The following is a 24,974-nucleotide window of genomic DNA, read 5'->3' on the forward strand; positions in this document are numbered from 1 at the left end:
TCCTACATACATCAAACTCTTTATCTCACGTGTTTTGAAAATGTCATTTTGTGGGGGTGACAAAGGTGCTTTATGACACTTCAAACATTTTTAAAGTATAAAGACACTGAAAGAAGCAGCCGTATAATTACAAATAAGCCCTGTTCACTGCACTTAAATCGCCACCAATACTGTGTCCTCTTTGCGCAAAACGCTACATTATTGTCGATAGACCGGTGGTGTGGGTTTATTTATATAACAAACTAGTATGTGAGCTTTGTGTATAGTTTTCGGCTATGGCCTATAGAAATCAGTTATCAGGGTCAATGAGATACAGTGTTTTTACAGCTGATGGACAACGCAAGCAGAAACGGACTATAGAAATAGATTCACGTTTTGGCTCGTATGTTCAACGGTTCGGCGTAAATATCGACATCATATATTTTGTTATGTCAAAGCTCATATCTGCATCAATTGGCGCGAATTCACAATACACATTGTCAACAGAGTTAATAAAAAAACTGCGCATACATGTAACCGACGGGTAATATGTTAACTTCATGTTTCGATAGCAGCGATTTCTATAGTCTGTTTCTTTATGGATTTTCTTCACGCTGTTTTCAGTAGTCTCTGCCAGCAGAAAGCACACATTTTGTACGTTTGTGATTGAAAGTTTGATATCGCTGAACTCTCCTATTAATGTACTTTCTTTTAAACGTACTTGTCATAATTTTGTTACCACAACTTACAGTAATAACAGACCGGTTATATGTTGTTCACTTCATGTTTTGACGGTAGCGATTTCTATAGTCTGTTTCTGTATGGATTTTCTTCACGGTATATGTAGTACTCTCTGCCAGCGGGAAGCACGCAGTTTCACGCACATGCACGTGTGGAAGATACATCCCGATGTGAGTAAAATGCATAACAGAACCAGACACCTTCTACGACATGATGTATGGAGAGCATTAATGTTTTCAGCTGGATCGTATTTTTTGTTAGTTAGTGGTGCGCGTGAAAGCTCATATCTGCATTGGCGCAAATTCACAATACACACTGTCAATAGAGTTAAGCAAACAAAGAATTGTGGAACGTATGTCTATTGACTGCACAGTGTGTCGGCTTGACTGAGGATGGGTCAGTCGAGTACCTATTGGAGCGTGAGCCACGGTAGTGTATAGCGAGACACGCTAATTAAGCTCCCGGTAGATTGTGTTAAAGGCACAAACACTTATTCTTTCAGCCGGCGCTGATAATAGGTAAAATAGAAGATAGGAGAGCAGTATTACACTCGGCTACAGATGTTGATATTGTTGTAGTGGCGGGTAATGAAGGCTCCAGTTGCCAACGGGACGAATAGAGTAACCACCCTTATAATGCCAAACTGGACCTGTGCCAAAATGGACTGTTTTTCTCAGTCAAAACGGACAAGTTACATGTCAAATAGTTAATAAAGGCTATATTATAATGATACAAAGTAATGCAGATATCCTACCTGATACCGGTAGTGACTTGTAAGTCAAAAGGAAAAAAGCCCTGTTTTAGAAGGTCCACACTTTTGAAGCTTCACAGGGGCGCCAGTTATGAATGACCATGACCTTGAATCATTGGTAACAAAGTAACACCATTTGGTTTCTTGGAATGGATTTCCGCACTTACTTACTTACTTGCTTACTTACTTTGGAGATTTAACGTGCGCTTTCCGACTGATGCGTATTTCGCACACGGGCCCGGCCAGGCCATTTAATGTGTTTCCGAAAGGGGCGAAGGTGGCCTGTGCAACCCTAAGAGGGGGCTTTAGGGGTTGCTTATATATAATTTGGGAATTTTGAGATTTGGAATAGATGCCGATGGGGTTGGGGAGGAGAACTAAGGGAGCTGGGTATGGTGGATGTTTGTTTGTTTGTGTGATTTTGATTTGGTAGGTTATTATGTTTTTAGATGCGTTTTATTAGTTCCATTTTGATTAAGAATACGCCTAAGGCCTTGAAGTTTTCTAGTTTATTTTGTGGGTTTAGTATTGCTTCTAGAGTGAGAGCCTTGTTTAGATTGAGGGTGGTTTGTAATGCGGTTCGATGTGTGAGGTAGTGTGTGCAGTGGATGAGTGCGTGTTCTGGGGTTTCTGGTTGTTTGCAATGTGGGCAGTTACCTGTAGTGTGTTTTTTTATTTTTTTTAGGTGGTTATTTAGGTTGGTGTGTCCTGTTTGGAGTTTAGTGATTACTCTGTCGATTTTTTTTGATGGATGGAGAATTTTTGGTTTGGTTAGTGGTTTGCTGAGCACTTTTTTGATTTGGCTATTTGAGTTTAGATAAAGGTTATGCCATTTTTTGGTGATTTTGTGCTTGTTTACACTTTTAATTTCTGATTTTGAGATGGGTAAGTTTAAGCTTATTTCTGGGATTTTGAGGGATAGTTTAGCTGCTTTATTGGCGTTTTCATTACCATATATTCCTACGTGGGCGGGGATCCACAAGAAGGTTATTTGTTTGCCTGCCTTAGTTAGGTCGTTGGAACTTTTAAGTATTTGATTTATTAATTTAGGTCGGTTTTTGGTATTTTTGTTTTGGAGGGCTTGCAGTCCACTTAGGGAGTCGGTAAGTATTAGGATTTTTTTGTGGTTTTTGGATTCTTGATTATGGAGGGCTGAGGCCATGCCCATTAGTTCTGCCATGAATATTGATTGGTTATTTGGGAGTCGGAAGGATTGTGTGGTTTTAGTTGGTTGTGTGGTATGGACTCCAAAACCCGTGTGTTTGGAGGTCGGATCTGAGGATCCGTCCGTGTAAATGTGACACCAATTTGGCCAATTTTCGTGTATGTATGCTAGTGTGGTAGTTTTATCTATGTTTGGGTCGGTTTGTTTATTTATTTGGCTAGCTAGTGTTGTGTCTATTTTGGGTATTTTAAGTTTAGGGGTGAAGATATTTGATTGTTTGCAGTTTTGTTTAAGATTTTTAATTTGGTGTTCATTTAGGTAGTTTGTTATTCTTTGGGATATTGGGGTAAGTAAGGGGTGTTTACGAGCTAGAGCTTGGTTTTTAGGGCTGATGTTTTGGTTTATTAAGTTTTGGATGAGAGGGTTTGATTGGGACGCGGCCCAGAAATTTAAGCTTAGCTGTTCCCTGCGTAGACTTAGTGGCATCTCTCCTGTTAAGGCCTGAAGTGAGGTGTAGGAGGTGCCATGTTGGGTGCGTGTAATTAGTTTGAGAGCCTGATATTGTATTGAGTCAAGTTTTTTAGATAGGGAGTTGTTAAGGGTGTTGTATATGGCGCAGCCGTAGTCTAGTTTTGATCTAATTAGTGATATGTAGAGAGAGAGGAGAGTATCTTTGGAGGCTCCCCAGTTAGAGCCAGTTAGGCATCTTAGGGTGTTTAGGTCTTTACTGCATTTAGTTGTTAGGTTTTGGATGTGAGCATCCCAGGTGAGATGTTCATTGAAAATAAGTCCTAAGAATTTGGTTTGTTTTTTAAATTTGATTGTTTGATTGTTTAGCTGGAGGATTGGGGAGGCGGGTTTCATGTTTTTATGTTTGAATACTATTCTTGTTGTTTTTTCTGAGTTAAGGGAGAAGCCCCATTTGTCAGCCCATTGTTGTATTTTATTAAGAGATTTTTGGAGTAAATTTTGGGCCATTTTCATGCTTTTAGTGCGGATCCAGATGGCTCCATCATCCGCGAATTTTGATGTGTTTACTTTAGGGGATAGGCCCTCGAATAGATCGTTTATCATTATATTGAAGAGGGTGGGGCTGAGGATACTGCCCTGTGGAGTGCCATTTTCTAGGGGACATTGGTCCGATAGAGTTTGGTCTGGATTTCCGCACTATCAAATTACCTTTTTATAATGCGAACCTGTTCATTATTGAAAATTCCATTTTTTCTGAGACATCCCTGATATAATGCCAACTTTAGGAAGTATTATTTACCAATATCATTATCGTTAAGAAACCAGTTCCTTTCTTTACTTACTTAAGTGTTATGATCTCTATTGCGTTTACAGCTAATTTTCTTTTCAACTTTGATAACAAAAGCTTGGAAGAATGGGGTTTTCTTTGCTGATTGGTTGAACTGCTTCAACAAGAAGATGACAAGAAGTCACCGACATGTGTTGTTACTGTTAAGTAATGTCCCAAGCCATCTCATCCCTTAGCACGTGTCAAATGTCAAGATCCATTTCCTGCAAATTACAATAACATGTCACCAACACCCCTGCATGCTGGTATCATCCATCCTAAACAGGTCCAGAGCCAAAATGGACACTTTTTGCTTGGTCAAAACGGACCGGTGAAATATCCTCTTGATAATCCAGATCATATCATAGTCGTACACAGTAGTGCACATATCCTTCCTCATTTCGGAATGCACTTATTTAAGAACAGGAGAAAATGCATTAATGGTAATAGATTAGGGCCATTAAGAACTCAGTTTCAAAGGTTTTTAGTACTCTGTATAACCAAAGTGCAATTTTGCAAAAGTACTTCTATGAATGGAGAACAGGATCCGCTGCTACAAATTACGATAGGGAGCCCGCCATCGCTGCTCGCAGCTATATTTATTCTTTATTATTATTCCGGCGTTTTTTGTTCCAATCATAACTCAAGAACTACAGCTCGGAATCTCTTCAAAATTGGCACCAAGATTCCCAATGTCCTGAAGCAGATACCACAAAAATCCCAAAGTCGTAGGCCTAAAGACCAAGGGCAGATAACCAAACAACAAGTATTCTTTTAAGATTTATGTTGGCCTATTGCTCCCTAACCGTTTGTCCGATTACTTTCAGAATTGGCATGTGTCTGCTGCTTCAGGTGCTTGACATTTTTTTCTGTTCTTTGACTTTGGCCATTGGTCACGTGGTTTGGCAGCCATATTGAATTCAAGGTTTTCACGGTGTTTTGGGTGTACATGTCTTCAAAAGCATAGAACTCTGAATCCATGAAATGAAATGCTTCCCAACTTTCTGAAACTTGTCTCCATACACAACACATCAAACCTTTGATAGCTGTCTTGGGATATCTTTTTTAGTTGAGGTCAAATTGGATTTTGATTTTGATCATTTTTTTCGCAGACATTTTACATTTTCATATCTTGTTAGGTTCTTCACAGAAACTACTGAGACTTTACATTAAGTTACTTAATCATATGAACCTCATTGTTTGTTCTTGGCTGTATGCTAAAAGTAACAATGCTTGGTTGTATTATTTAAAAACAGATTTGAGTACAAATACTGAATGAAGCAATCGTAAATCTAGGTAGGTAGGATTATCTCCCTTTGACTGTCGACTACCCTTGAAGATGAGGGTTAGAATTGGTCTTTAGAAACCCATGCTTGTCTTGTGAGGCGACTATCTAGATCGGGTGGTCAGGCTCCCTGACTTGCTACTTTATTTACCAATTGCCAAATGCTACCATACCACCCGTTCCACCCGTGCCCCCCGACACCCCCAAACAGGCCAATTTTTTGCGGTGATGTCCAGCCTGCCTGCGGTGACTATGATTTACGACGTTGGTACAAGCAAACCATTTGAGGATTCGAATATGGTTGAAGTCTGAAATTAGTTTAGAATACCCTGGGACACTAATGACTATATTTTGATGGAGTTGGTTTAAGCAAACCATTTGAAGATTTGAACATAGTCGAAGTCAGAAATGGGTTAAGAAGATCCTGGTACGCCCTGGAACCATCAATTTCATAGCGGCGATGTCCCACAAGCGCTGCATACATTAGACGGCATTGGCACAAGCAAACCATGTAAGTATTCAAACACATGGATTCAAGGTCGGTAAAGGGTCAAGAACTCACTGGGACACATGTGGTGATGTCTCGCAAGCGGTTCCTTTCATTTGACAGCGTTGGTAACAAGCAAACCACATTCGGATTCGAACATGGACGGCGTTTGAAATGGGTGTAGAACATCCAGGGACGTTTGGGGACACGTCTATGTTGTAGAGGCAATGTCTCGAGAGCGTTTCCTTACTTTTGACGGCATCGGTACAACAAACCAATTGGGGATTCGAACATGGACAAGGTCGGAAACAGGTTCAGCACTTTATCTAAGCAATGCGACAGAAACCCGGGGTCCTGGCGAAGTCAGAACACAAATCCGTTTGACTGTAGCTCAATGGACAAGGGAGCTACGCTCCCGGACTATTTGACCCCCTGCCACCGGGCCTGCCACCGGGCCTGCCACCCTGCCACAAGCTGCCGTACAGCAGACCTCTGAATAGCAGACCTCTGAACACTTGTAACTCGGAAACTACTGGTCCGATTTTGACCAAATTTTGTGTGTGTATGCAGAGTAGGACCGTCTAGATTATTATTGTAATCATATTGTCCTATTGTTATCGTTCGATTTATTATTAGGGCTCTATGCCCTGGGACACCCTTGTACACGTCAATTACGTAGCGGCGTCTTTATTTGACGGCATTGGTACAAAGAATCCATTTGAGGATTCGAATATGAACAAGGACTAGAATGGGTTCAGAACACCCAAGAATGCTCTGGCTCCCGCCAATTTTGTCAAAACAGACTAATGACATATCAAGTAATAAATTACACTATAGCATACTCATGTGCACTGCATTTATAAAGTGGATTCAAACTGACTGGAACTCAATGATTTATTGGTATGAGGGGCAGTCTTGTAGCCTAGTGGTCAAAGCGTTCGCTCGTCACGCCGAAAACCCGGGTTCGATTCCTGACATGGGTACAATGTGTGAAGCCCATTTCTGGTGTCCCCCGCTGTGATATTGCTGGAATATTGCTAAAAGCAACGTAAAACCATACTCACTCACTCACTCACTCACTATTAGCATGAGATGTATTTTGCCCCGTTGCTCTGAAACCGCTACTCCGATTACTTTCACACTCTACATGTGCCTGCTGCTTTAGGTGCTTGACATCTTTTGTTCTTTAACTTTGGCCATTGGCCACATGGTTTGGCAGCCATTTTCACAGTGTGTTTTGGGTACACAGGTCTTCAAAAGCAAACGACACTGAATCCACCACATGAAATGCTACCCAACTTTTTTCTCCGTACATAACACATCAAACCTTGATATTTTTGATAGGATAGTTATTAGTTGCGGCCATATTTTATTTTGATTTTCATACCCCCTGGCGTACCATCAACTCATCAAAGGCCCCAATAAGCTATAATCCCGTTGTTTATATTACTGGCTTCATCCTTTGTTTCTGTTACTGACTTCACTGACGATTGTCATCACTACCCTTGTGTGTATATAACAGACTTCTCTACTCCAGTATAACAATATTTACTCTACTGCATAAACATTGCCTCCAACTTGTATAGATACTTGTCAACCACACTTGTATACAGCTAAGCTTAAATTTCTGGGCCGCGTCCCAATCAAACCCTCTCATCCAAAACTTAATAAACCAAAACATCAGCCCTAAAAACCAAGCTCTAGCTCGTAAACACCCCTTACTTACCCCAATATAACCAAAAGAATAACAAACTACCTAAATGAACACCAAATTAAAAATCTTAAACAAAACTGCAAACAATCAAATATCTTCACCCCTAAACTTAAAATACCCAAAATAGACACAACATAAGCTAGCCAAATAAATAAACTAACCGACCCAAACATAGCTAAAACTACCACACTAGCATACATACACAAAAATTGGCCAAATTGGTGTCACATTTACACGGACGGATCCTCAGATCCGACCTCCAAACACACGGGTTTTGGAGTCCATACCACACAACCAACTAAAACCACACAATCCTTCCGACTCCCAAATAACCAATCAGTATTCATGGCAGAACTAATGGACATGGCCTCAGCCCTCCACAATCAAGAATCCAAAAACCACAAAAAAATCCTAATACTTACCGACTCCCTAAGTGGACTGCAAGCCCTCCAAAACAAAAATACCAAAAACCGACCTAAATTAATAAATCAAATACTTAAAAGTTCCAACGACCTAACTAAGGCAGGCAAACAAATAACCTTCTTGTGAATACCCGCCCACGTAGGAATATATGGTAATGAAAACGCCGATAAAGCAGCTAAACTATCCCTCAAAATCCCAGAAATAAGCTTAAAATTACCCATCTCAAAATCAGAAATTAAAAGTGTAAACAAGCAAAAAATCACAAAAAATGGCATAACCTATATCTAAACTCAAATAGCCAAATCAAAAAAGTGCTCAGCAAACCAATACCAAACCAAAAATTCTCCATCCATCACAAAAAATCGACAGAGTAATCACTAAACTCCAAACAGGACACACCAACCTAAATAACCACCTAAAAAAAATAAAAAAACACACTACAGGTAACTGCCCACATTGCAAACAACTAGAAACCCCAGAACACGCACTCATCCACTGCACACACTACCTCACACATCGAACCGCATTACAAACCACCCTCAATCTAAACAAGGCTCTCACTCTAGAAGCAATACTAAACCCACAAAATAAACTAGAAAACTTCAAGGCCTTAGGCGTATTCTTAATCAAAATGGAACTAATAAAACGCATCTAAAAACATAATAACCTACCAAATCAAAATCACATAAACAAACAAACAACAGAGCATTCATCAAGCCCAAGTGGCCATGGCACGGGTGTAACCTCACACAAGAGTAATGGTGATTTAGATTCTAAGATGCACAGTGTGCCAGAGGCATGTGTAATGTTACTGTTCAAGTGACTGCCAGAGACATTCATGGATATGCTCATACATCATACCTAGTGTTGGCAAGTCCAGTATTTGCCACACAAGGGCCGTACTCCCCCCATTTGCCATAATTCACTTTCAGTCAACCATGATAATATTTTATCATCATTTTGCTGTATCTGTCTCATTTTTGGGGGGATTCTCAGTTATTGTATAACTTCGATTTGGGCATGTATTAACCCAAAATAATCTATCTACAACTCGCAGTTGCTTTTGTCAGGCAATACACCTTCAGTCGGCTATACTCATTGGGGTAGTAGTGTAAGCTACACTGTCATATGTTGCTAGTTTATACCAGTCGGGGTATTGTTTGTCAGTTACACTGTCCACTGTAGCTAGTATATATTTGTCAGGGTATTGGTTGTCAGCTATACTGTCATCTGTAGCTAGTTCATACTCGTCGGGGTATTGTTTGTCAGTTACACTGTTTTCTGTAGCTTGTCTGGCTTTTAGACTACAGCAGACTGAAGGTGTAACACCAAATTGTTACACCCTTAAGTTAACTAACCAAACGAGGTATTTAATAGTGTTTTATTTTGTCAATAAACAGTGTGCTACAGGCTCAACAAGAATCCACAATTAAGACTAAACAATAAATATTTTATCAAACATTTGCATCATGTTGTCTTGTCCGAATCCAAGGAGGGAAATAAGCTTGTACATTGTGATATATATGACAATGACATAACGTCATGATAGGTTTTTCTTAACACCGGCAGTTGCAGGGCAGAGGCCACTGCATTGGTGGGCAACATGGGTTGCCTGGGAATAATTGTTGCAGGGCAGTGGCTGCTGCATTGGTGTCACTAAACATGGCTAAAGCTTCAGCATCAACAATAATTTTATCCAGAAAACATCTTAGTTGTGTCATATTTTTAAGTTCAACTATCAACCAGGATAGAGCAGACTGGGCTATGGGGTCTTGTTCACATATAAAGGTCCTGTCCTGTAATTATCAAATCGTACAGTACACTACACTATTTCTCTACTTTACAGGACCCTCATATTTCTTTCAAAGATCCTTTAATTTAATTATTGGGGACACCCTGACTGTGTAACTGAAAAAGATAGTAATTTAATTCCCACAAACATGGTCAAGAGACATAATTGATTCTTTAAAATGTCCGCACAATATGAAACTAATATGGTACATACTGGCCTTCTGGTGTGTCCTTGGACAACTTCATTACTAGCTCCAACATAGTCTCTAATCCCTGCTTGCTGTTACACCCATCAAAATGACCAATACAGGAAGACCTTGAGCCTGTAAAAATTGAATTACAACATTCAAAACAATATACGTTGTCAAGGTTTAAAAGAAAAAAACACTAAATATAATTTTTTCTTTTTCTTTCAGTCGTACTTACAACTACAAATGAATTACTTAAAACTACTTCAAACTACTAAAAAAAGTTTCTTTATTATTTACTTAAAATCAAACAATAGTCATTCTGAATTATTCTAAGAATACTACTACATCATAGCCATAATTTCCCCATTTTAGCTGTCATTACACCCCCAAAAATTGTTCAGATTTTGAACAGAAGCCTCTTCACTGGGGATGATGTCACTTCTTTCTAATAACCTATATCAACTAGATGCAGATATAGTGGAGAGGTGGGATGGACTACTTCCTGATGTAGCAGAGGTAGTATTCTTATAATTATACACAAGGATAACTATTGTTTTATAACTCCTTCGAATACCCTAACTCTCTCACATTATAGCAAGGATTCACCAGAGGGAGTGGAGGAATCTAGGGTCGAATTCATAAACACTCTCAGAGTACTTAAGAAGTCTTATTCAGACTGTATTCAGACACGGTACTCATCCAACAGTTTCATCTTGCAGGTATATAAAATGTAACAAATTTAATCAGGGATTGGATTACCTCCCCTTCACAAAGAAACAATGCTATCACCCTTGAGATGAATATACTATCATCCTTCATCTGCAAAAATCCAAAAGTGATATTGTCTGACAATTTGTCAAATTACTTGAGGTGTAAAACAGACATCCAATGTTAGGTGATATTGTCTGAAAATTTGTCAAATTATTTGAGGTGCAAACAGACATCCATTGTAATTTGATATTCTATCAGGGGAGGCCTGGGATTTTATTGAAAACATATATACTGTCCCGAGATGTTCTTGAAAATAATTGTTATGCTTCAGAATGTTGAAAACAAATTGCCTGCCACAAAAATTTCATTGTTGCAAGATGTTTTTCTTGAAAATATAATTCAGGCTTGTAGTTTTAAATTAAAGAAATATCTTGTTTTGTTGCTGTAGCTGAAAAATTATCTTATCTCGATACAAAGTCCAAGGCTCACCCTAGAATATTGAATGGTCAATCCCTAATCAAGAAGAAATTGCTGGCTTTCCTAGTATATTTGGTGTAATTGACGGCACCTATGTCCGCAGCATTGCCAGTGTCGATGAGCCGGAGTCATTGGCAGCAAACATTGCCACAGCATTAGTGCAGATAGTATTTGACAATCACTACAACATACTTGACATCGTTGCACACGATGCAAGAAATATTAATGAGAGTGATGTGCGAACAAAACTATATCCCTTTGGGCTGCCATTTGCTTACAGACAGTGACTATCTAGGTAGAAGATGGCTACTGACTCCTCACCTAGTCCACCAACTAGCTTCAACAGCGGTTTATTAAGCACCCAACAATGATAACGATGATATCAAAAGATTTTAAGTTATCATCATTCATTTTAGCCGTTTACTGATCTATCACTGTGCACTTGGTATTAGAGAGGCTTCCCCTTCATATTCATTCAAAACTAAAACAGGAAATTCATGGAAAAAGAATGAAATGTTATGAACAGATTTATGGATGGATATTTCAAAACTTATACATTTGCTGATATGCAATATATATTAACATAAATTGTAAGTGTTGAATATCACAGGGTTTTTAATGTTAAAAAATCAGTAAACATTATAAATAATTATTTTTTAAAAAGAAATACTCAATACTCAAAATATTTATTATTTATGAAAATTTGAATTAGTAGAAATTGAAAATTTTACAATAAATTGAATATTTATATACATATCCTCTCTCACACAATGCATTTTATCCTTCTTCAATCCTGGTGTGTGAACGATCCTAAAACAAGTTTCCCGCTTCAAAAAAACACTTTACTCAAACATTCCCAGTAGTAGTATAGGTAATGGGGGTTCTGGCTCACTTCCACTGGAGCGGGATTCATATACCTATACCACCACTACAGGAGGAATTTTTTATGCCAAAATGACTATGCGATTCAATGATAGTCATGAGATTAAGTTAAATTAACTCTAGCTCACCACCACCTGGAGTCTATGATATAAAGTTTTATAGGTAATGGAGGTTCTGGCTCACTTCCACTGGAGCTGGATTCATATACCTATACTGCTACTACAGATGGAATTTTTTATGCCAAAATGATTATGCGATTCAACGATAGTCATGAGTTGTATTAAACGAAACATCAATATTAATTAATAATGAATAAAATTTACTATAGCCCACGAGGATATTGGAAAGGTGTAGGAGCAATAAAAAAATTAGCCACCGCGGCAAAGGTATCTAAAGATGTGGCCAAGGATTGGTTAAAGAAACAAGCGTTGTGGCAAATATATTTACCGGCACCGCGTTATATACCGAGGAAGAAGTTTGATATTTTTACAACGAATGAAGTTCATCAGGCTGACCTCTTGTTTCTTCCTCACGATAAGGTAAAACGCAAAACGTATAAATACGCTTTAACAGTAGTGGATGTGGCTAGTCGATACAAAGAGGCTGAGCCATTAACCTCGAAAGATTCAACAGAAGTAGCTAATGCACTGAGTCGCATATATAAACGCGGACCGCTAAAATGGCCTAAGCTATTTCAAGTAGATCCCAGTCGAGAGTTTATGGGATCGGTAACTAAACTTTTAACAAAGCACAACGTCAAAATCGTCTGTGGTGAAAGAGAGGCCCACTGCAGTCAAGCTATCGTCGAAAGATTTAACAGGACATTAGCGGAACGTTTGTTTGGCTATCAGTATGGGATCGAAATGAAATCCGAGGGATTGAGATCAACCGAATGGGTGACACGATTATCAGCTGTTGTATCAGTGCTGAATAATGAAGTGACAAGATTAATAGGGAAGAAACCATCCGATGCGATTAAAATGAAATCCGTGACTTCTGAATCTTCAGCACCGAGGAGAGTCAAAGAACTAAAACTTCCGGATAGAGTAAGGGTAAGATATTTATACCAGCCCGGTGAACTCGAGGGAGGCCTACGTCGCGCAACCGATCCCATATGGTCCCTTAAGACGTATAACATTAGTCGATTGGTTACGAAAGAAGGAGAGCCTATTCTTTATTATCTTCAAGATGGACCGGGTAGGGCATTTGTACGAGAAGAGTTGTTCATAGTTCCCGACGGTACGGTATTACCACCATAACCATAAGCATAGGTAGTTACACCATCATTATCAATCCATCTCTTTGTATCTAAGGGGGATAATGATGTCTTGTTCATTCTTAATCCATATATCCTATGACTGAACTTCTTAAAGAGTTCATCTCGTGTTTGAACGTTCTACCGTTGAATAATGATTCTTTATACTGTTCGTGTTTGATATGCTTTTTTACAACATACTTCTTAACACCCTTGGCTTTTCTTATCTCCCCATTATCGGACTTCTTTATAGAATACATCTTAGGTCTTAATCCTACATACTCCGCTATAGGGGTCCCAGCACATTCATCCTTCATCTTACCTAACACCTTTTTATTTACTACGCTGTGCAGTGGATTATCTTTTGGGTAATCGCTCGTGTCGTACATATCTATTTTTTCTGCCATATCTTTATACACATCCTCGGTTTGTATTTCCATCAACAAAGAATCTGTGTCGGTATATAACACCTCGCATCTATCGCCGTATTGCTTCTTAAGTTCGTTGTAATAAAAGTCATACATTAAGTGTTTTGACAAGTCGAGAATACTCATACCGACGTACACCGGTCTGTTGAATTTTATATTACTCTTCTGCATATGCAACGCGGCTAAGTCGTTATCGAATATCTTGCTTCTGTTAAAAGCCGGACTGGCTATGAGTTTCCCGAGTCTTTCTTCCTCATTGGATCTGACTAATTTAACATCAATACGCTTCCTTAGATTCTCCATAGTTTTACCGAATACCGAGTTATTCATGAGCTTATATAGATTCTTTTCGAAATCGCTGGTGGCTATCTTTCTTAAATCTGTGTTCAGCCTTATATAGGGCTCCATCCAAGGGCTTTGATCAAACTTTAGAACTCTGTGTATTTTCTTAAGTTTCATACCTAACGATAGATTCAACTGGAGATTTCTGTAGTGAACTATATATTTTGTCTTATCCATCAAATTTGGTACGAGTTTTTCTACGTTAGCTAACCTACTATTACCCATCAAGGACCGTTGATATTCTGACATCCAATCTTTAGTAACCATTAATCTTTCGGGTGCTAGCGGATAACTGTTATGGTCTTTATGTAAGGAACTCGGATATTCTAGGTCAACTTCTAGTATGTACCCTTTATTCTCATCATTCACATTGATATTATGGATATCGTTTACATTGATATCATTCACCCATTCAAAACCACCCGTGGGTAAAGGTTGACTCATAGCCCATCCGTACAAATTGTTAGCGTCGAGATATAATATGTGCGTGTCTGGTTTACTCGGATCATATCCTTCCACTAATTTATTATTAGCCTTAGAATACCTTTTCGCTGCCATCGATATACCACCTCTTAATCCTTTCTCAATAAACAAGTGCATATCGTAATCTGTGAGTAATTTTAGTTCTACGCCGGTCTTCTTCAACAATGCATCCCACGATAGTCCGGGACTGGAATAGTACCATGCCGGGTCCAAGCCGTATTGTTTTAAGCACGTCTTTCTAAATATCTCAAATATATCGGCCAGTAACAGTACATCGGTTTTTAAGTACAGATCGTGATAATCACCTAAATTCTTACAACCTAATTTATCCCAGACCGTCAGAGCGTGTTCATAATCGGTATCTGTTATTCTAGATTCTGTTTAGTTACTATAGAATGATTCGAGGGGTGGTAATTCAGTTTCTTCGAATCTAGACCAATCATCCATATATTCGTAAGGATATACACCTTTTCTCAGCAGCAAATGACGAGTTATCTTATCGGTATATTGATTTGTTATCGCGAAGTCATCGGGATTGTTCGCTTTAGCTAAATTGTCCAGGGAAGATAACAGAAACTGTACGGAGTCTATGAATCTAAGCCCATTACTTTGTTTTATTCTAGATTTCCCATCCTTGTCCCTATAATGTATAGGTTTAGTCAACGAGAACGATATGTATTTTTCCATGTTGTTAGGAATGCACGTTAAACCGCCGTCGGTCTTTGAGATAGCTTGCATAATGAGATGTGAATCGTATCCTCTAAGGTTATGAAACACAACGGGGATGGGTATTGCTTGAGCATTCATTTTAAGTTTCAAGTTACACTCGTTATGAGCGGCTCCCCGATAATTACCCGTGACATGACAATGATCTCTTACGGAATCCCCATCCAGGGGTTTATTACAAACGTGACAACTCGTTGACTTCTTGTGGGCCCTCCAATCATCTATCGTCATACACATGGGTTTCTTACACGATAATTTTTCCCTGATTATTCTCTCTTCATTTTGTAAATATTCTAGGAACTTTCCCGCTGCATCGGGACCTCTGTAAATCACGGGAGTGTTTGTTTTCCCATCATACCTTACAACTATATATCCAAACCCACAAGGAATATGTTCTTGAGTTTTGTACGTATTATTATCTTGGTTGGTATTTTCTATGGGCTTGATAAGCGCTTCGAAGTCGGCGTAAATTACGTACGGTACTGGCATTTGATTACAATAATGTTCAAATTTTAATATATTTTTACCCTCTTTAGGCATATCGATCCTGATAGCGGTCTGTCCAACACCTCTACAGTCTTCTTTATGCGCTTCTAATAGATCTTTTCTGCTGTACCCATGCAGGCATCTTTCGCAGAAATATTTCTTTTCCTTATGTTTTGTTTGATCGTATAGCACCCTGTTTAAACTCTTTATCCACGTATAATGATATTTACCATCTTTTTCGATCAGAAATGAATTGATTCTGGGAATATGTTCCGGAGCGGAGCTTATCCTGTGTACAACAATTCCTTTAGAATGTCCGAAAACATTTATAGCTAATTTATTTTGCTTTTCCACCTTATCAATTGGTGATATTGGTGTAGGTTCGTCTATACCATCGAAGTTGAGTCCATCGTTTTGGGGATAGCTAGAAGGTCTATCCGGATGCTTGTCTACGGGGAACAATGCAGATCTTATCATCATTCTTAAACAATCATCGGATTTATTTTTTACGTTAATTATGGCTTTTTTCTTCTTATAATATGGGGGTAAATCTATATAAGATCCACCTTTGAAGGGCATATAATTTGCTATATCTAAATATAAACTATCGATTTTATCTACACCCCAACCCGAACTTCTATTAGTCCAGCGTTCTAAAGTTTCCTGTATCCTCTGAATTGATGTATCTAATGATGCGTTTATAGTATCGGATTCGGTTATAACTTCTTGATTGCTTCGGAAATATGGTTCGGTATATTCGACGCTATCGTCTGCGTTACTTTTACTCAATGACATTTTAATCGTCAGCTGGTATTTTATACTTTGTAAATCATCTAATTCCTCGTTAATTTTACTCGATATGATGGGCTTAATATCGTTAACATCCATGTTGGAATTAATATCCATCTTCCAACCTCTTAGATATTTACCAACGCCGGCGGATGTGGGTACAAATATTAATTCTTGTTCTTGTTGATTATTATCATCCTCATCTTGTTGATTATTATCTAGTAAAGCGATCAATTCAGCTCTTCTCATTCGAGAATAACCTCTCAGCCCACTGTTTCTCGCTCGAGCTTTGAGTTCTCTAACAGTCTGGGGTGGTTCCAAACCGAGTAAGGTAATCAATTCAGCTTTTCTCATACGAGAATATCCACGTAGACCACATTGCTTTGCCATAGCTTTTAACTCTCTGACAAAAACCATAGTGGTTGAATGGTATATGCAAAATGAAACAAATGTCTAATTGGTTGTTTTCAGATATCTAAATACGTATTCTCCCCAACCTATTCCTCTCATTGATGTAATCTCTCTTCCTAGCATAAATAATCTGATTCCTGACCCTATCAGCACCGTGTTTCTTACATAAACAATAACGACCTTTGACCCCTATCCCGCATTCAGAACATGTATAGTTTATGTGTCCACGCTTGATGTAATAATTGTGTATACCGCAGTAAATTTCAACACAGCGGCGGTTACATAGAGTCGTCTTCCCCATGAGTGTAAACTTGCAGTTATTCATGGTATATACATCTATCATATCATTTGTCTAAATGCAAATCACATCTACACTAGGGTATAGCTGAAAATCAATAGAGCAGATAACCCCATAATAACAAATGCGACCTCTCGGTCTTTCTGAGCCTCTGACGGTGTATAAAACTGACTCATTGTTGGTCTCGGTATTGGGTCGAGTTTTTTCCCATAAACGAGGAAGTATTCGTGCATGGCGGATTCGACATCCTTAAACGTTTGAATTGAATGTCCTTCCTTAATCAGTTTTTCATGAATAAAGTCTAATCTCTTCATTCTCTGCTGCGTATATTGTAACTGAGCTGCTTGGTATTTTTCTAATGCTTTATTATGTCGTTTACGCTCCTCTTCAACTTCTTTAGCGTTTGATTCCCTCATACTGGAAAATAAATAATTACTCCCCGAAAAAGCTAGAGCATTAACAACAGCTCCACCGACCATCATCGCAATTGATGCCATAGTATATGAATATAAAATATTCAAATGTTTAATTACTTCATTATGTCTTCCGGGATAAGTCCTTGTTTGATGAGCATATCCTTCGTTGCCATTGCTAATCCAATATCCAGAACCATCATACCTATATCAAATCCATTAAAATCTAGCTTGGGAGGTGTGGCTTTAGTAATCATTTTAGCCATACGGGCATAGCCAATGGCCAAGCCGGTGACCACCGCTGAATGATACGTCGCGTTTACCAACATTTTACCGTCTGTAACTGGAGTAGTCATGCTTCTTATAGCATTATATGAGGACTAACCTCTAATTGAACTTGTTGTTGCGGCGGGGGTGATGTTTTCTCTTCTCCGGTCTTATAAAAGAACCATACAGCCACGATACCAGCAACTCCTACTAGTGCCCATGTTTTAATCGGATTTGAATTATTTATTAATTTTGCTTTGCGCGCCAGCCCTCCCTTTCTTCCTGCAGCTATTTTTTGGGGGTTCTTAGTAACTCTGGGTTGTTTTTTTGTTTGTGGTGCATCCTCATTCACATCCTCATTCACTTGTTGTTCTGCAATCTGTTGTTGCGTTTCCGCAATCTGTTGTGGTTGCGCAATCTGTTGTGGTGTCACCTGTTGTGATTGTGTTTCCGCAATCTGTTGTGTCTCCATTTATATTATTAAGTGGGCACGTTTGTTTAAATTGACAATACCTAGCCGTTATTAAAGCTGTGGTGAACGGAGCTAAGAACATTCCGAATCTATGATAAAACTCACAGCTCACTGAGCTTATAGCGTGTTCGATGAATGGGTCTTTCTCTAGAGATTCGCATAAATACATGCGATGTTCTGCCGGGATGGGGAGAAACGTACTAGCTACGACTGTGTATAGTTGTAATATAGACGACCCTATAGTTTTAGTCATGGTAGCTCCCAGTCTTGACTCGTAACGCGTGTACAGTTTTTTAATCTCTTCGTCGGTCATGTTATCAATTTTTTCGATGGTATAATTTTCTCCCAAATATTGGGAACATTTTCCACCGGCTACCAAAGCCGCGAGTCTTTCTCTATGTTTATCTAAAGATTTATCTACATCAGATTCTTTGAGCATTTGTTCGATGAGTTCGTCGCATTCCATAATGTAATACCTAAGGAGATATTTAAGTCTAACATAATATAATATGACGTATCCAATACATCCTGTAATAATGAACTGTTGCGAAAGAATGAGGATTTCGAACCACATTTTATGTAATATTAACCGCTAATGTTCAATTTGCTATAATTTTGCTACATTTTGCTACATTTTGCTACATTTTTGCTACATTTTGCTAAGCAATTGCATAAGCAGCTGGTTGATCGGTTTTTAATACGAGTTTACAGTGCTTCGTTGCCGCTAACAGTTTTCTGACTTTGTCACGTTCACCCTTGGTATAAATGACATCATTTTCACGTAAACATTCCTCGAATGAATCTCGATCTTTGCAATGAAAGAGCGCTACCCATTTGGTCTGCTCTCTGAGATCTTTCAGGACAGAGTTGTATTTTTGAGTAAGTACCCAAACGCTATGTTGAGTATGCCTTCCGGAAAATGCTAAATACGAAAGCATATCTTTCTTTTTTGTTAATTCTTTACTCGCGCTGCAGTCTTCTATTAAGAAAAGGGTTGATTCTCCTTTGTATTTTTCGTGACATAATCGGAGACAGTCTTGTAAACGATCGCCCGGATCGACTCTGTGTACCCCGTCGTCATTCATTACCCAATCTCTCGATAAGTATGTTTTATTAACGCTTATAGTCGGGCACAGAATAATAATATGATCGAAAACGTCCCGATAATGACTTTCTAAAATATCTAGAATAAAAGCTGTTTTTCCGCAGCCCGTTTGCCCGCATATGATAGCGCGGTGCGGATCTTTAGGTAAAAGATTATCAATAGATTGCTTGCACGAATCTCCCATTTTGTATATTAAGTTGCGCATCCATAATCACGTACAAATATATGTTTAATTTACCAGCTGATTCCCCGAGCTTCGTTATCTGTATGGTGACACCCTCGCTAGCATTTTCTATTCTCCTCCCACTGCCGTGTAATTGGTCATCGTCCGTTGTTCGCATGTCGAGCCATAGCGCGTACTTCGAGGTGAGGTATTCACCCATCGATACACTTCCGAGAGACAAATCTTTCACGACCGCGTTAACTTCCGGAGAACGTTTTATAGAAGGAAGTTTTTTAATCTCATCCCACTGGTGATACGCTAGCATTCCTTGGCTATATAGTTGATTAGGAACGCCCTCGATAGTCAATTCTACTTTCGTAATCTTGGGATTGTAGAACTTCTCGGTATTTCTTTTAAACGCATCGGAGGGGTCCTCGAACAACATTAAAATACCCTTCAACGACCTTGTGGGGACGTTTAGATTGATATTCCACATCGTATCTTTTTTGTCCCTCGTGATCTTTCGGTGTCGAAGCACGCGATCGTACAAAATGGCTAAACTTCCCGAATACTGGTTACGAATTTGTCTGGCTAATTCGGGATCCGTTATCATATCGTACTCGAGCGAGATATTGTCAATGGAATAGCTAGCATCTACATTAGCGGATCTCTACCTTAGTCGTTAAAAGTGAGTTCGTATTCTAACCTATCGCCTAGGGATGCTTGATAAAAGGGCATGTGGGAATCTAGTAATTCAAAGTCTATGGGAATATAGAATCTGTTACCTAATGCGTCGGCAACGGCCTGATCTTTTACGATGGTACCATCACCATTTTCAGCACCTACGCGCAGTCTCAATGTGTTCTTATTACAAATACCTTGGTACTGTAAGTTTTCCCGCTCTTTATCCGTTCTCCAGAGATCCATGTAACAATAGTATACATCGCTATCGTCGATACTCAAAACCTCATTACCGCTAATTTTAATAGCGATTTTCTTAACGATAGCACGACCTCAGTTCTGAACCGGCTCCCTGTTAACGTCGGTAGAATTCAAAACAATCGTAAATGCTAGTCGGACAGTTCCCGGAACTAACACATCTTGTGCGCCGAGATTAGGAAAGCGAACCAGAAGCGTTTGATTCTGATCGATGGTACTAGGATTATTAGTTATAGTTACAGACTGACGAATTGCTTTGACCCCCAATGGATCTCGAAGTCTACGTTGTGGGTTTAACTTGCGTCCGTATTGTGAAGACATTGTTATATTGAAAACATGTACCCTATGTTTAATATAAAAATGACTGATTTTGATATTAATGACTTTGATCTAAGTACCTTTGATGACTTTGACAGCTTCCAGTAATAGAAAGGCACTTCGTTCGCAAATCAGTCGAATTCGAGAAACTATCGATCAAGTCCTCAACGATGATACTACACTGGCCGATAAAATTAAAACATTGTTCAGAGAACAGGGAATAACAATTGCTAGTATTTTAACCGCGTTGGGATTTATCATATCGACTTTGACTCTCTCGTTAACAGGTGGTAGTGCAGGTGGTAGTACACCGCCTAACGATAAAAACGGTATAAGAGAGTGGATAAAAAAGCATTTAAAAGCATTAGGTTCAGCACTGGGAAAGCTAGCTGAGAAAGCCGCGGCCGCACTTCCCGGTATAATAGGGAGTGTTGCTTCCTGGCTATTGAATTTATTAGCTAAGACCACCACTTGGCTTAGTCAAAACTTGTGGGGGTTGATCATAGCAATTGCAGGGCTGTTGTATGTATTCGCTAAGAACTATTTAACTAAATCAGTTCGCTAACCAAATCATGAGTAAGCCAACCGAGACTCCACCCACTACAAGCGCTGTTTTTTCATCGATATGTTGTTGATTTTTAGCCGCAATATGTGGTGACACTTGCGCATCAGTAAGATGTTTTAGTAGATAACTGCGGCTTGACTATTCCCTTTTCGCCCGTGATCGTTTGCGTTATTAATTCGACGTTCATATCTGAATTTATACCTGGTTTTTGTTGATCGGTAGCAATAACAATTTTATTATTATAGCCTATCACTTGACCTATCTTAAGTTCCATATTACTCGGAGACATGTATAGTCCCGGTGCATAAACAAAGTCCACTTTGGATTGAGCATACTGTAATGCATCTTGAAAACGCTTTATAGACGATGGTATGTCAACTGGTGAATTAATGGCGTCCTCCATGTTTGTGACAAACTGTTTTTGCGCATCGAACGCCGTCCCAGTACCGATAATGGACGTTCATGTTTGCGATTGTGCACCGAGAATTGCCCATACATAAGTTCTTATCGATTCATTAACTCTTTCAAATCCTGGGTTAGTAAAATTATTTTCCGTTTTATCATTAAGAAATTCATTCCAAGCGTCTGTTGTATCGTTTGGATGCACAAACTTTGTTATAATATAAGGAATGCCACTCTCAAAGTTCATACGATCTGCTCTAAACTGTTTATCCGAGAGAGCAAAGCTTGAAGGGATCACACCCTCTTTAATTAAATAATCGCTTTTATCTTTAATAGTTCTTTGTCCAGAGTACGGAATACCTAGACCATGGCTAGGTCCTTTAATGCGCCAATCTTTACTCGTAGAAACATTAAATTCATTACAAATACGTTCGAAGGCCCTCTTATCATAAATATTATTTGCGTGATTCCATGCTGGATCCAGCGGTAATGGAAAATTAATTTCTTTAAGTATACGTCTAATCTGATAGTACACGTGAAATAATATAACAGACTTATAGAGTTTAAATCCTGGGGCATTAACAGATACGCAACATCCCGTTGTGGCACACCATACAGCAAAGTTTAACTGATTCTGCCAAAATTGCATCGGATTGTGAAACCAATTGTTCACCATTTTATCGTTAGTTGCCGTGAAACTGTATTTTTCAAAGATATCGTGGAATTTAACTAAAAATTCAGCACCAGAGGCAGTTACTATAATCGATTGATTAGTAATGTATCTCGATTTCATATTTAAGTTATGATATAGTATCATTGTATATTTAATATGTATGTTACACTCCCGGGAATAACAAATGGCCAGTCTATTCAACTGCTTCATACTATCGATAACTCGGATGGACAACTCGAAGTCGCTCTATGCGATGTAACGTATTACCAACGGTGGACCAATATAAGTGCTGCGAGAGGAAATAATGAGATATTTGTAATAGATGACCAAAATAGAATTAATAGAATTATTACTATACCTGATGGGTATTACAGCATAAGCTCACTCAATGATGAATATTTTAAGTCTGATGAGGAATTTTATAATACTACTAAAATTAGTATCACACAAAATGAGGCCACTGGGGCAGTGACAATCATCAATGGAAACACAAATATACTTATTGGTGAGAACTTAGCATACACACTTGGATTTAATCGGGCAATAACATTATCACGCGGCTTAAAAGTGATTGCAAGTATTAACAACTTACCCGATTTAGTTCCCTATAAAGAGTTGTTCATCCATCTTGATCAAATAAGCATGACGGATAATATTCAACTAGAAAGTCCTTCAACTCTGCTCAGAAGTGTTCCAGTGAAAGATGAAAAATATAATAGTGGTAGAACGGAATCTTTCTCGTTATTACAATATAAAAAATTAAAGCGGGGCATTATTTCAGGCCTCAAAATTTCTGTATTAGATGTAAAACACCAACCTGTACATATAGGATACTTAAGTGTAACACTCCATATTATAAATAATGGTTGATTCCATATTTAAGTTATGATATAGTATCATTGTATATTTGATATGTATGTTACACTCCTGGGAATAACAAATAGTCAGTCTATTCAACTGCTTCGTACTATCGATAACTCGGATGGACAACTCGAAGTAGCTCTATGCGATGTAACGTATTACCCACGGTGGACCAATATAAATGCTACGAGAGGTTATAATAATGAGACAGAAATAAATGGTCAAAAATACATTATACCTGATGGGTATTACAGCGTATGCTCACTCAATGATGAATTTTTTAAGCCTAATGGAATTAGTCTAACACAAAATGAGTCAAATGGGTTACTGATTTTAAACGCTGGAAAAAAGGATGTAAAGCTTTACAGTAACTTAGCATACACACTTGGATGGGGAGGAGAAATAACAGTAATCAAGACATCAGATCAGGGACTCTATTTACCCGATTTAGTTCCCTATAAAGAGCTGTGCATCCATCTTGATCAAATCAGTACAACGGATAATATTCAACAAGAAAGTCCTTCAACTCTACTCAGAAGTGTTCCAGTGAAAGATGAAAAATACAATAGCGGTAGAACGGAATCTTTTTCAACATTACAATATAAAAAATTAAAGCGGGGTATTATTTCAGACCTTAAAATTTCTGTATTAGATGTAAAACACCAACCTGTACATATAGGATACTTAAGTGTAACACTCCATATTATAAATAATGGTTGATGCATCAGGCACTGGAACGATAAGACAATGTAATACAATTGCGCTTTCCGATCTCGGAGACACAGAAGGATTCGGTAAACCCGGTACCAATGGTAAGTTATACGCTTTACACTTACACGATAATGTATACAAGCGGAAAGAAGTCACATTCACGGGTAATCTAGAAGATTTAAGCGATGTTGACGTTAGTAGACTCCATAAAAACACTTCGTACAATATTATTCGCAACAGTGAGAATAAATGGACTATGGTCGAAGCAAACATCGAGTGGCTATTGAATATCGTCATTACCCCACCTTATGTTATGATGGGTAAGGGACATAATTTAACTAAGATAATAAATAGTGGCATCGTATTCGCGGCCTATATCCCGTCAAAACGAAAAAGTGTGTTAGTCACTCCCCTGCCAGAAAAACCAGGTCATATGTTATATAGTCGTCCGGCAATCCAAAATGTTAGTTTAAATCTGGTTAGAGAATTCGATGATATTAAACAGAACTTGAGTGCAATACCTAATATTTCTACGCTTATTATTGAAGTCTTGTTCGGAGATGCACCGGTAGATGCCTTCGAAATATTACCAGGTCTATCGATTAAATGGCTCAAGAAACACGAGCGTCAACGTTGCAGTATTATTCATGTTGGAGCATCACCCGTTACAACCCTTGAGGGGGTTCAAATTATTAAAAGTGACAGAATTTCTCTTTCTAAGATATTCTTGCCGTATAATATACATTTGATAAGGTTGATGTATACTCTCAAAACATTTAAGCAAGACCAATTAAAGACTATTATATATTCGTAATATACACTATGAGTTTATATCCAGCGCTCGATGAAAAGATGGAAACTGTTGATGGATTTCGATTACATCAAATAAGCGACATAAAACATCGAATAGAAAAGGATAGGGAGTTGAGACTTGGATTGTATAAAAAGTATCGCAGAGCCGTGAATGCTCTGG

The 24,974-nt window shown here is 38.6% G+C and overlaps 1 protein-coding gene across 3 annotated transcripts in view; it reads right to left on the bottom strand.

The window, feature by feature from the left end:
• Positions 1-24,974, bottom strand: part of LOC139468148 (protein N-terminal asparagine amidohydrolase-like) — a 638,951-nt gene that overhangs the window by 323,991 nt on the left and 289,986 nt on the right. For all 3 annotated transcript variants that reach the window (XM_071249923.1, XM_071249922.1, XM_071249924.1), the window contains one exon: positions 9,848-9,956. In XM_071249923.1, coding sequence (XP_071106024.1) covers positions 9,848-9,956 — 109 coding nt within the window. The remainder of the gene's footprint in view (positions 1-9,847; positions 9,957-24,974) is intronic.

Source organism: Haliotis cracherodii, unplaced genomic scaffold (assembly GCF_022045235.1).
Source record: "Haliotis cracherodii isolate W230 unplaced genomic scaffold, xgHalCrac1.p SCAF_2, whole genome shotgun sequence".
Lineage (NCBI taxonomy): Eukaryota > Metazoa > Mollusca > Gastropoda > Lepetellida > Haliotidae > Haliotis > Haliotis cracherodii.